At 40.8% G+C, this 14508-nt stretch overlaps 1 protein-coding gene across 1 annotated transcript; it reads right to left on the bottom strand.

Annotated features, from left to right (window-relative positions):
• Positions 1-9731: 9731 nt before the first annotated feature.
• On the bottom strand, positions 9732-14116 carry KRT24 (keratin 24). The gene is given in 9 exon segments (XM_040245409.1): positions 9732-10085; positions 10282-10409; positions 10622-10839; positions 11184-11309; positions 11407-11568; positions 12062-12218; positions 12587-12669; positions 13471-13604; positions 13607-14116. Coding segments are annotated over 9 exon segments (1578 nt in total). The 5' UTR covers positions 14073-14116; the 3' UTR covers positions 9732-9981.
• Between the last annotated feature and the right edge of the window lie 392 nt (positions 14117-14508).

The following is a 14508-nucleotide window of genomic DNA, read 5'->3' as shown; positions in this document are numbered from 1 at the left end:
GTTGATTTACAATGTTGTGTTAATTTCTGCTGTACAGCAAAGTGATTCAGTTATACATATATGCACATTCTTTTTTCATATTCTTTTCAATTATGGTTTACCATAGGATATTGAATAGAGTTCCCTGTGTGTACAGTAGGACCTTGCTGTTTATTCATTCTTTATACATAATAATTTGCATTTGCTAACCTCAAACTCTCAATTCAGCCCTCTCCAACCTGCCTCTCCCCGTCGGCAGCCACAAGTCGATTCTCTACGTCTGAGTCTGTTTCTGTTTCGTATGTAGTCTATCTGTCTTTAATGAAAGCTGTCTCACTAGAAGGACAATATTTTTGGTCAATAACCGTAGTGTTGCTTGATGTTCTCTCTCTGCGTGGTCTTGGCTTCACTGTACTTAAGGTGGAATCTGAGCCTGTTCCTGTGTCTTCGAACATTCCAGTCATCAAGTGAACATCCCTTAAAACTTCTGTTAAGTAGAAACAGTTGCACACAGAATAAAGTCCTTAAATGGCATATGTAGGAAACACAGATGTCAAGCTGATAGCTATTATTGGCCTGTGTGGGGCCATGTGGTTGATGATATCTGCATTTTTAGGTTTCATGATTGTTACTTTTCTTCTAAATGATCCCAAATATATGTAATATGTTGAGTGAGAGACATGAAAGTATATTACAAAGTCTTTCAGGCTGAAAGGATGATGCCCAATAAATTAGATTTTGTAAAATAAGTGAAGTTTTAAAAGTGAAGTTTTATAAGTTAAAGACACAAAGAGAACAAAACATCAGGTGAAGGATAAAGTTTCTCTGCAGAAGTTCCCCTCAACAGACTAGTGGCTGCTACTGAGACTACATACAGTAAAAGAATCAGAGTCCAGGGCCATTCTCCCTCTGCTCTTGAACCAGGTATTTAGTTCTGGGTGCTGTATTTTAGGATACTGTTTAACTGCAAATATGTCCATTATGTCAATAACACGTGATCTAGATAATGAAGAGTGAAACAATGTCAGATGAAACTGGAATTTTTGTTTAGAGAAAAGAGAAGATAAACAGCCTATAAAAGACTGCTCCCAAAGCCTGAGCCAGGATCAAATTTCTAGAAGTTAAACAGGGAGACAAGTCTGGCTTAACATAAGGAAAACTTTTCTGACATTACATCTGTTCTTAAATTGGATGACCTGCTTTACCAAGTCAGGAACTTTCCAAGCTCTGGGCAACCTTCAGCTGGAGGCTAGAGGCCTAGAATCATCTTTCAGGAAGAATTTCTGTTCTGGGTTTGAGGTTGAAATAAAAGTCAGTATCCAACTCTTTAAAATTGTGTGCTTTTTTTTTTTTTAAATTGAAGCATAGTTAATTTACAATGTTGTGCGAGATTCTAGCGTACAGCAAAGTGGTTTGCGCTCAGTTGCTCAGTCATGTCTGACTGTTTGGGACCCTATGGACTGTAGTCTGCCTGGCTCCTCGGTCCATGGAATTTTCCAGGCAAGAATACTGGAGTGGGTTGCCATTTCCTCCTGCAGGGGATCTTCCTGACCCAGGGTTGAACCCGTGTGTCCTGCATTGGCAGTCAGATTCTTTACTACTGAGCCTCCTGGGAAGCCCATGCTATGATTGTGATAGAAATCACAAGCATTAATGTTGGATCTTTACAGAAACTTTTAGATGTGGAACACCCTATGGGGAAAGCAAAATGACCTCATTTTGAAATGGTGCAACAGAGTTCTTGATAAAACATGGAGATTTAACAATCTGACCTTTCGATCTTAGGCAAACTAAGAAAACATTATTTGAAGTAACGTGTTTCACAGATAGCTGTCAGCAACAAGTGAAGCTAAAAATGATCTGTCTCTAAAGATGAGGATGCCAGACTTAATTGACAGAGATTGTGAGAGTATGAAAACCTCTTTCCAAAAGGTCAGTGAATTCCAGGGACCAATAATCTCAGTTATGTATTGTACCTATAGATTGCTTTCAAGGATAAGAGGGAGTGCTTAGACTATGATTACATCTCTCAAAACATGTATCAGATCTTTACAAAGTTCTTTGCAGAAGATCTCCTCACCATCTTATTATAAAATTTTTAGAATGGCTTTTGCTTATAATGCATATCATCTATACTTTTTGTGCATAAACATTTAGTTTTAATGAAAATATTTGCCTCACCTGTTTCATCTTCCACCTTTGCAGCCAAGGTAAGATTATGAAGCTCACTTCAAGATGCCACAGTTGACTTTACCAGGAAACATCTCCTATCCTACTTTGAAAGCTGGTCTTCCCCTTGTTTTGCCCACTATCAGAAACCCAGCTTCAGTTTTAACGGCCAAAGGGGCATTTGGTATCCTGTCTTCTGTTCTGAACTCAGGCTGAGGGTCACCTCTGTTAGCACTTCCTGTCTCCAGCTTTGACAGTTTCCTCCTGTTGTGGAAGATGGAGGAGTGTTCTGGGAATTTTAAACCCTGCTTATTTACTTTAGTTGGGGGAAAGGTAGTTTTGGAAAAATGGAAATATACATAGTCCTCTTTTGGGTACTTTTTACAGAATGAGGCTACATTGTGAGTTGAATATAGGATGTGGTAAAAGTTCATTAATGTATGGATATGAGAGTTGGGCCATAAAGAAAGCTGAACACTGAAGAATTGATGCTTTTGAACTGTGGTGTTGGAGAAGACTCTTGAGAGTCCTTTGGACTGAAAGGAGATCAAACCAGTCAATCCTAAAGGAAGTCAGACCTGAATATTCATTGAAAGGAGTGATGCTGAAGCTGAAACTCCTATACTTTGGCCACCTGATGTGAAGAGCTGACTCACTGGAAAAGATCGAAAGGCAAAAGAAGAAGCGGGCAGCAGAGGATGAGATGGTTAGATAGCATCACTTACTCAATGGACATGAATTTGAGCCAACTCCAGGATATAGTGAAGGACAGGCGAGACTGGTGTGCTGTAGTCCATGGGGTTGCAAAGAGTCAGACATGACTTAATGACTAAACAGCAACAACCAAGTATTTACATGTATAACAAGTGCTTAGGAAATGCAAATTCCTTTTCTTTTCTGAGTTCATCTTCTTCCCCTTTTTTGGTTGGCTCAAAAAGTTGTTATGCCTTCACAATGCTGTTAATTGGCTAAACCCTACTATTAAATTAAAAAAAAGTTGTTATGCTGCCATCACTTATAAAAACACCTAGCTTTTATATAGACTTTTTAGTTCATTGTAATTAATGCTTTTGTATCATGAGAGGAAGCACATACAGTTGCACTTTTTCTAAGTTACTTTTAAATACAAAAGCAATGCCTACTCCATAGACTCAGTAAAGCCATTAACAGATGTAGTAAGAAAAATTGCACACTCCTCTTCCCCTGCCCACCAGTTCCTCACCAGGCCCCACCAGGTAATCACAGCTAATCTTTTGGTGTAGGCATATTTTTCTACACTCATACAAACACATAAAAATACGTAAGGGTTACTCTTTCTTCTCTCCCTTCTATATATGTGTACTGATTGAGCATTTGTTTTTTATACTTAACAAAATGTTGTAGATTACTCCAGGTTATCACATGGCTTCTTAGGTGGAAAAGCGAAAGTAAAAGTCACTCAGTGGTGTCTGACTACAGTCCATGGAATTTTCCAGGCCAAATACTAAAGTGGATAGCCTCTCCCTTCTCCAGGGGAATTGGTCAACCTGGGGATTGAACCCAGGTCTCCCACATTCCAGGCAGATTCTTTACCAGCTGAGCTATCAGGGAAGATCCCAGGTGGTACAGTGGTAAAGAACCTGCCAGCCAGTGCAGGAGACATAAGAGACACAGGTTTAGTCCCTGGGTCGGGAAGATCTCCTGGAGAAGGGAATGGCAACCCACTCTAGTATTCTGGCCTGGAGAATCCAGTGAACAGAGGAGCCTGGTGGGCTACGTTTCATAGGGTCCCAAAGCATCAGACATGACTGAAGTGACTTAGTACTCACACACGGGTTAGTACACAGAAATTTAATGCATTCTTAAAATTTTATTTTTTATTGAAGTATAGTTGATTTACAGTACTGTATTAATTTCTGCTGTACAGCAAAGTGACTCAGTTATATGTGTATATATATGTATTCTTGGCTATTATGATTTATCATAATAATTTATCATTTGCTATACAGTCAGCAAAAACAAGACCAGGAGCTGACTGTGGCCTCAGATCATGAACTCCTTATTGTCAAATTCAGACTTAAATTGAAGAAAGTAGGGAAAACCACTGGAGCACTCAGATATGACCTATATCAAATCCCTTTACACAGTGGAAGTGATAAACAGATTCAAGGGATAGAGTGCCTGAAGAGCTATGAAGGTTCATGACATTGTACAGGAGGCAATATCAAGACCATCCCCAAGAAAAAGAAATGTGAAAAGGCAAAATGGTTGTCTGAGGAGGCCTTAAAAATAACTGAGAAAAGAAGAGAAGCTAAAGGCAAAGGAGAAAAGGAAAAATATACTCATGTGAATGCAGAGTTCCAAAGAATAGTAAAGAGAGATAAGAAAGCCTTTCTCAGTGATCAATGCAAAGAAATAGAAGAAAACAATAGAATGGGAAAGACTAAAGATCTCTTCCAGAAAATTAGAGATACCAAGGGAACATTTCATGCAAAGATGGGCACAATAAAGGACAGAAATGGTATGGACCTAACAGAAGCAGAAGATATTAAGAAGAGGTGGCAAGAATACACAGAAGAGCTATACAAAAAAGATCTTAATAACCATGATGGTGTGATCACTCACCTAGACCTAGATATGCTGGAGTCCGAAGTCAGGTGGACCTTAGGAAGCATCACTACAAACAAAGCTAGTGGAAGTGGTGAAATACCAGCTGAGCCATTTCAAGTCCTAAAAGTGCTGCACTCAAGATATCAACAAATTTGGAAAACTCAGCAGTGGTCACAGGACTGGAAAAGGTCAGTTTTCATTCCAATCCCAAAGAAAGGCAACGCAAAGAATGTTCAAACTACCACACAATTACATTCATCTTACACGCTAGCAAAGTAATGCTCAAAATTCTCCAAGCCAGGCTTCAACAGTACTTTTCCAAGGCCAAATTTGCCTGTTATTCCAGGTATTTCTTGACTTCCTATCTTTGCATTCCAGTCCCCTATAATGAAAATGACATCTTTTTTGGGCTTCCACAAGGCTTCAACAGTACGTTAACCATGAACTTCCAGATGTTCAAGCTGGATTTAGAAAAGGCAGAGGAACCAGAGGTCAAATTGCCAACATCCGTTGAATCATAGAAAAAGCATGAGAGTTCCAGAAAAATATCTATGTCTGCTTTACTGACTATGTCAAAACTTTGACTGTGTGGATCACAACAAACTGTGGAAAATTCTTCAAGAGATGGGAATGCCAGACCACCTTACCTGCCTCCTGAGAAATCTGTAGGCAGGTCAAGAAGCTATAGTTAGAACCAGACATGGAACGACGAACTAGTTCCAAATTGGGAAACGAGTACATCAAGGCTGGATATTATAGTCACCCTGCTTATTTAACTTATATGCAGAATACATCATGCGAAATGCCAGGCTGGATGAACCACAAGCTGGAATCAAGATTGCCAGGAGAAATATCAATAACCTTAGATATGCAGATGACAACATCCTTATGGCAGAAAGCAAAGAGGAACTGATGAGCCTCTTGATGAAAGTGAAAAAGGAGAGGGAAAAAGTTGGCTTAAAAGTCAACATTCAAAAAACAAAGATCATGACATCTGGTCCCATCACTTCTTGGCAAATAGATGGGGAAACAATGGAAATGGTGACAGACTTTCTTTTCTTGGGCTCCAAAATCACTGCAGCCATGAAATTAAAAGATGCTTGCTCCTTGGAGGAAAAGCTACAACCAACCTAGACAGCATATTAAAAAGCAGAGACATTACTTTGCCAACAAAGATTCGTCTAGTCAAAGCTAAGGCTTTTCCACTAGTCATGCATGGATGTGAGAGTTGGACCATAAAGAAAGCTGAGCACTGAAGAATTAATGCTTTTGAACTGTGGTGTTGGAGAAGACTCTTGAGAGTCCCTTGGACTGCAAGGAGATCCAACCAGTCCATCTTAAAGGAAATCAGTCCTGAATATTCATTGGAAGGACTGATGCTGAAGATGAAACTCCAATTCTTTGCCCACCTGATGCGAAGAACTGACTCATTGGAAAAGATCCTGATGCTGGGAAAGATTGAAGGCAGGAGAAAGGGACAACAGAGGATGAGATGGTTGGATGGCATCACCAACCTGATGGATATGAGTTTAAGCAAGTTCTGGGAGTTGGTGATGGACAGAAAGGCCTGGCGTGCAAAGAGTCTGACATGACTGAGCGACTGAACTGAACTGAATTATGGTTTATCACAGGACATTGAATATAGTTCCCTGTGCTGTACTGTGGGACCTTGTTTATCCACTCTATATATAATAGTTTGCATCTACTAATCCCACACCCCACTTGACCCCTCTCCTCCCCTCTCCCTTGACAACCACAAGTCTCTTCTGTATGTCTTTGAGTTTATTTCTATTTAATGCATTCTTATTAATGTCTACATTATATTCCATTGTCTGTATGCACATAGTTTATTCTTTATTGATGGCCATTCAGGCTGTTTCCATGCTTTTACTTTGTTAGAAAATAATGTAACTAACATCCTTGCACATACCAGATCTCTGGGTCTAAGCATATTGAAGAATCTGACAGATCTTAACTGTTACACTATGAGGAATGGTCAGTCTCTGAGAGAACTCTTTTCCCTATCATTCTGATGAATTAGCTTCCCAAAGGAAGTGGCCTTGTTCTCTTAATTTCTTAGGATATCCACATCATAACTCTTTATTATAACATATTAGATAACATTTTACACTCAATTGTTGCAGTTTCCTTAAAAGTTTCCAGATCTTTGGATAAGTTTTGTGGTGGGTAGACTGGAATCCATTGGAAAAGACCCTGAGGCTGAGAAAGATTAAGGGCAGGAGGAGAAAGGGACAACAGAGGATGAGATGGTTGGATGGCATCATCGATTCAATGGATATTAACTTGGGAAAACTCCGGGAGATGGTGAGGGACAGGGAAGCCTGGTGTGCTGCAGTCGACAGGGGGAGGGGGGTGGGAGGGGAGTTCATGTTTGGGAACGCATGTACACCCGTGGTGGATTCATGTCAATGTATGGCAAAACCAATACAGAATTGTAAAGTAAAATAAAAAATAAATTAAAAAAATAATAATAAAATAAAATACAAAGAGTTGGACATGACTTGGAGACTGAATAACAACAATAGGCTGGAATCCAGTACCTGTCTTTGAAATGTCAAACAATAACATATGAACACCCTGTCCTTAGTATTTATTCAGCCCTCTAAATAAATTTTACAATCCAAAATGATTCAATAATTTCAATTTTTAAAATTGAATGAGCTCATAACACATTCTACTGCATCTCAGCAAGTTGGCGCTTATGAACTAGACCTTTCTGTATCTGTAAACCATCATTTAGTACAAATGCAGCATCTCAACACATGCAAAGGAAACCCAGAATGAGGGTTTCACCTGAAGATAATCTTCAGAGTAGCCACATATTTTTGCCCTGACACGAGGCTAATACTAGCCATAAACATAGGTCCCAGGTAGTACAGGACTGGAAGACTGGACCTGGGACGACTCATGGAGAGAGGCTTTCTTGATGTGACTATGATGGCCCAAAGGATGGGAGGCCACATATAAGCTGGTTTCCAAGTCTGTCCTTCTGTCTTTAATCAAAGCTGAATCAGCCAGTTCACATTTCTTAACTTTTCAGCAGAGAAGAAACATCCAAGTTTTAACTTGCTGTAATGCTTTGATAGGAAACACATGTTTAACTTGAGACAATGTTGCTCTTTTTCTCTGAATAGTGGCTGATGCTTAGGCACTAACTTCATTCTCTGATTACAGGGTGCTTTTAGGTTCATTTTAATTTTTTGTTCAATGTGCCTATAAGAAAAAAGCTACATTATTTGGTTGCTTTTATTATTAAGGTATGACATGCTCGTACAGCTCTTATTGACTTTATATTTGAAGGTACATTTCCATGAATTACATTCAAGTTTACCCTTTTGTAATATTTAATTTGAGCTTTTGTGCCAAGCTCCATGTTCTTTTCTTGAGGACTGGCTTGTGGAATTGATGATCTAATTTGTGATCTGGCCCTATTAAATTCCTTGAGTGGGCAAGTCTTTATAGAATCTGGCTTTATCCTTTGCCTGTTTCTTCCTGAGACTGACCTATATTACCCTCTACCCTACTTTAACAGGCTTCATTTTCCCAGCAAGGCAAGACAGAGCTCTGAGGACCACTGATGGGGTAAAAGACTTCAGCCATGGAGAGCAGGGGAAAAGGAAACACCAGCTTGGCTATGTTACAATTTGGTTAGAGATATGGCTAGATTTGCTGCTGCTGCTGCTGTGGCTAAGTTGCTTCAGTCGTGTCCGACTCTGTGCGACCCCATAGACGGTAGCCCACCAGGCTCCTCCATCCCAGGGATTCTCCAGGCAAGAACACTGGAGTGGGTTGCCATTTCCTTCTCCAATGCATGAATGTGAAAAGTGAAAGTGCAGTCGCTCAGTCGTATCCGACTCTTTGCAACCCCATGGACTGCAGCCTACCAGGCTCCTCCATCCATGGGATTTTCCAGGCAAGAGTACTGAAGTGGGGTGCCATTGCCTTCTCCATGGCTAGATTTGACGAGGGAGCAAATGTCTGAACATCTCTTCTCTTTGGGGCTTTGAAAGTTTTCAGGAATTTGGCACCGTATCACGCATCCCATCTTCTTTCCTAAGATTTTTATTTTGACCATTTTCCTAAGTGTCCTGCAAATGTGGATTGTCAGATTCCTGTGGCACTTCTGGTGGACACTGTGGAATCAAGCCCTTCAGTAGTAACACCCTGTATTGTCTGCTGTCTTCTTTGCGCTTTTAGCTTTCCTTTCCATCTAAAATGTAAACTTTTTGAAGTAAGAGACATATTTTATGTTTCTTTTTATCTCATGAAATCCCCAGTTCAGTGATGGACAAAAAGAAACTGTATATTAAGAATCTGAAAAAGAACAGATATATGTGTATGTATAACTGAATCACTTTGCTGTACACCTGAAACCAACACAACATTGTAAATCAACTGTAATATAAAAGAGCCTCAGGTGGCTCAGTGGTAAAAATCCGCCTGCCAAGCAGGAGACGTGGGTTCAATCCCTGGGCCAGGAAGATCTCCTGGAGGACAAAATGGCAACCCACTCCAGTATTCTTGCCTGGATAATCCCATGGACAGAGGAGCCTGGCGGGCTACAGTCCATGGGGTCGCAAAGGGGTTGGAAGAGGCTTAGTGACTAAATAACAACATACTCTAATATAAAATAAAACTCAAAAATAAAAGCATAAAAAAGAAATTAGATTTAATTAATTATAGATTGATTATTCAAATAATCTCATCCTTCTTTGGGCTGAACTGTTAACTGCAGTCGTAGAGACCTGAGGTCTAATGCCAACTATCAATGTGTTCTAATGTGATGTTGTTAAAATTTCCCACATACAAAATGGCTATAATTTTGATTCTCATGAAGAAGATACTATATAAATAATGTATAATACATACATTATTATTCATAATGATAATGCAGCCAGGTCATAATTGGTAACTTCATTTCTAGGTTAAAGTATTGCATTTCTTAAAAAAAAAAAAACTCAGGAGTAATTTAGTTAACTTGCAAAAGTAAGTTTATTGAAGCACAGAAACAATTAGAGCAAAGCTGTCTTTTCAACTTTTTTCAAGAGCATTCTAATAAGAAAAGAAGAGGATGCAGAAAAATTGGTTCGTCTTCTATTTCTGGATAGATACTTTTCCCTGAAGCGATCCTGAAAGATGGCTAGATTGATGCAGTTTCTTCATTGGTGTCCTTTAGAGTGTTTTTTTTCCTCTGAAAGACACTCTTGTTGATCTGGAAATTGCTTATTTCAGTTTCACCTCGGAAACATTGCTGACTTGAGATGAGATGACTTTGCCATCCACCACCTCTTCTACGATGGTCTTAGTCACTCTACTCTTGCTTGGGTCTGAAAATCGCAGAACCACAATGTCAGTCTGGAAACTCACAGAAACATAGATCAAGAGAAATCCAAATATATTCACTGAGTATGTTCTATCTAGGTAAGATGATGTGAACAACAGCACATACTTTTCGTATGAGAAGCAAAGCATGTCTTTATGTTTCAATTATAAAATAACCAGAAACATGAAAAAAATATCTACCTCTGCCTTGGACACAAGTTCCAGATCTTGAGCCATCAGACATGGATGAATCCCTGGATCCCATGTTTCTGGACCCCATGTTTCTGGATCCTGAACTTCTATAATCAGATCCTCCAAAACCAGAACCACTGGAGAAAAAAAGAATTGTTTGTTTTTGCACTTTGCAAAGGCAGGAGACACCCTCCGTGCAGTGGGCTCGTTCCCATGATGGCAGCAGTCTTTTCATCAGACTGTGTCACTCTTACATTATAAATACAAGTCTGGTCCCCATGCCCCTTTTTGGTTGCATAACATAAATACACCAAGGTCTGCATTTAGCATGTTCCTGACTTTCATTTACCCTCCTTCTCCGTCAAGCAGGCGGCGGTAGGTCTCAATCTCCATCTCCAGGCGGGTCTTGATGTCCAGCAGCTGCTCGTATTCTGCGTTCTGGCATTCGGTCTCACCCCGGATCTGGCAGATCTGCTCCTCCAGGCTGCTGATCTGCATCTGAATTTGTGACAGCTGCACCATGTAGTTGGCCTCCGTGTCTGCCAAGGTCCCTTCCAGGGAGCTTTTCTAAGAGAAAAAGCAAATTAAAATTTCACCATGAAAATAGATCACTGGGTGATTTTTAAAAAATACATTTTATAAGATACTAAGAGAAATGCACTTTCCATGAGTTACGACCTCTATGGCTTTCTCTGCTTCCTTAATTTTTCTTGCCATTATTTTTTAAACTAAATCTTTCACGGAAATAGACACATTGTCTTTAACTGGAATGTCTTATGCTTTTGACAACCATAATACAGTCCTCCCTAATCCTGCTTTTGTGACATGTCAAGTGGGACATCTTGGCAAAGAAAGGAAACCAACTGCTCAACTTCCCTGTTGGAGAGTTGCGAGAAGTTCTTTGCACAAACCATGGCCAGTTGGGACTGCAGCTCAATTTCCAGGGCTTGCAGAGTGCGTTTCAGTTCTGTGATCTCATTCTTGGCGGAACTGGCTGCCCCGGCATCAGTAGAGGTCTGTGCTTGCAGTGAGGCACTCTAGATACAAATAAAATGCAGTCATTGCAGGCTGGTGTGATGACAGGAACTGGCTCATATGTGGCCATGGACTCGGAGGCTCAGGGTGATGACCTACCTGCTTGTTGAACTGCTCCTCGGCCTCGCGGCGGTTCTGCTCAGCCAGCTCCTCATACTGTGCCCTCATGTCATTCAGTAACTTAGTCAGGTCTGTGCCTGGGGCAGCGTTCATTTCCACAGTCACGTCCCCTCCGGAGCTTCCTTGCATAGTCTTCATTTCCTAGCCCGAAGCAAAAAGGACTGTAGTGATGAAAAGTAATGACTTCCAGGACAACCCTGGTGGTCCAGTGGTTAAGAATCCACCTGCCAGTGCAGAGGATGGGTGCCACAACCATCAAGCTGGTGTGCCCTATAGCCAGTGCTCTGCAACAAGAGATGCCACCGCAATAAAGAGCAGTCCCTGATCGCCACAACTAGAGAAATGAAGCAATGAAGACCCAGAGCAGCCAACAAAGAAAAGAGAAACTTAAAAGAAAAGCAATAATTTCCTAAGATGTGCATAAGCCAACAAAAAGTTGAAACTGGGACACCGAAAGGAAAAAAAAAAAAACACCCCACCAAATTCACATATAATTTTCTCATGATTACTTTTTTTCCTTCTGGTTACAGAAGTTGAAAGTCCATCCAGATGGAATTTATTTTATTTTTATAGAATGGATGTGGGGGAAGCTCTGTAGGCCAGCATTGTTGATTAATGTGGACCCCGTTCCTACCTCCTCGTGGTTCTTCTTCAGGTAGGCCAGCTCCTCAGTGAGGCTCTCAATCTGCATCTCCAGGTCAGAGCGAGTCATGGTTAGGTCATCCAGGACTTTCCGCAGGCCATTGATGTCAGCCTCCACGGTCTGCCGGAGACGCAGCTCATTCTCATATCTGGAAGAGTACAGTACAGCCCATTTCAAAGAGTACAGCGCATTCTCATATATGCAAGAAAATGTTTTCTCCCCTGAGCAATTTGATCAATGAACGATGTTTTCTCTTGGGAGTTTTCCCCTTGTAAAGCAAAACCTGAACCGTACATTAACTCTATTGACAGCCAATATTTTTGATAGCAAACATTTCATCCTGAAATTGCCTTCATTCTGTTCTTGTTTGTGGCATGAGGGTTTTGTAAAATATACCCTTGTGAATTTAGGTCTTGATCCCCTAGAAGATTGCTTTAAAATTTAGAATAAACTAAGCCAAGGGATTGAATTTTATTTTTCCTACAATGTTTGTTTTCAAGTCTTCACTTTTCTTACTTCAGTCTGAAGTCATCAGCAGCCAGTCTGGCATTGTCAATTTGCAGAATGATCCCAGCATTTTCAGTGGTGGCAGTAATGATCTAGAAAAGACAATAATAGTGAATAAATCATGGTTGCTTTTTTTTTTTAAAACCTATGTCTACATGTCCATCTGTGACAGTAGATGTCTCCTGAGTTAACCTTCAAAGGTGAGTTGCTTTGAAAATTTGCTTAGTAATGACACCTGCATTGATGACCCTAATGTACTTAGACTAACATCCTTCTGCAAAAATTAGCAGCCTGCACATTTGCTGGAATGAGCATGGAACATTGTTCCACAGAACACAATCCTCTACATATTTTTGCTGTTTTGGAAGATCAGTTATTCTATGAGCTTTTTCAGAAAATAATGTGAAACATGAATTTCACTTCCAAAACAGTCTTTAAAAATATATTTCCCATACAACTCATCTAAGCATGTTAGACTCCATCACATTCTCATACAATATTTGCACCAGGTTTTCTAGGAAGAAAAATAGCTGTAAGGCTATTTAAATCTAGTAAGAGGCTAAAGGACATCAACCTGCCAGAATTAATCATGATGAAAAATTAGAGGAAGCTAGTGTCGATTTATTGCCAGCACTCTTAGGTTAATTAGCTGCCTGGCATTGTGTAAATTCTACTCTTTTGTGGAAATATTCAAATGTGAGATGCAAACAAAATTAGTGTGTTTGGATGTCTTGTATTCAGTATCACAGTTAAAGCACACCACATCCCGTTTTACACATACAGCAAAACAAATATGTTTTCAAATAATACTGTGACTTAAAGTCATCATTCATGATCTGAATAAATGGGGAAGATACAGAAACAATAGAAACTCAGCATGGCTAGTGTCTCACCTGATTCTTGAGATCGTCAATGACGGGATAGTATTTGCTGTAATCTCTTCCAGCTCCACCATCCCCAGACCCGGGCCCAAATTTCTCATACCACTCCTTGATTTTGTTCTCTAGGTCAGCGTTGGCCTCCTCAGGGCTCTGACTTTATCCAGGTAATTGGCCAGCCGGTCATTGAGGTTCTGCATGGCTTGCTTTTCACCTCCAGAGAAAAGCCCCCCGTCACCAAGGCCACCACCCACGCCACCACCATAGCTGTAGAAACCTCCACTAGCGCCTCCACCGTATGCCGCACTCCCGCCGAAGCCAGAACCCCCACCAAAGCTAGAGCCCCCACCAAAGCTAGAGCCCCCACCAAAGCCAATCCCAGAACCTGAAGCTCCTCCAAAGCCGCCCCCTATTGAGCAGCTACCAAACCCCCCTCCAAAGCCTCCGCTTGCGCCCCCACTCAGGCCATAGCTGCCGGCGCCTCCTCGGAAGCCTCGGGCAGAGCCTCCCTCGAGACCAATTCTGCTTCCGCTGCTGAAGCTGCTGCCACCAGCAGACACTCTGACCGAGCTGCTGCCTCCAGCCCTGGAGGAGGACATGCGAGATGAGCAAGACATAGCGTTCCTGCGAAGGTCTGGCTTGTCCTGGTGAGTAGGAGAGGTGATCGTGAAGAACCTATTTGCAGGCTGCCTTTTGGGCCCTTATATACACACTTTTAGGGTGTTCCTTTGCCGTGTCACTTCTTAATCCCTGTAACACCTTTGCTAATCTGCAACTGGATGATTTTTTTCCCTCTGAACCCACTCTACTGGCTCATTCTCTGAAGCTAGGTCAGAGCCTCCGGGCCTCTACTAAATTAAGAAAAGAAATAAGGTGGAGCAAAGCAAAAAAATTTTTTTCAGAATTACAGTTTTAATCTTTCAGAGGTTTGGTGACTGATAACTCTTTTCTGAAAGAGTAATTGTGTTCAATTTGCTTCATGATTTCGCAATTGCAGAGCATATCCCCAGATTAACAGGTGTAATTAAAATATACTTAATATGATGAGAATGG

Source organism: Oryx dammah, unplaced genomic scaffold (assembly GCF_014754425.2).
Source record: "Oryx dammah isolate SB20612 unplaced genomic scaffold, SCBI_Odam_1.1 HiC_scaffold_8, whole genome shotgun sequence".
Lineage (NCBI taxonomy): Eukaryota > Metazoa > Chordata > Mammalia > Artiodactyla > Bovidae > Oryx > Oryx dammah.
Note: the sequence above shows the minus strand (reverse complement) of the source record. Positions and strands in the feature narration are given on the sequence as shown.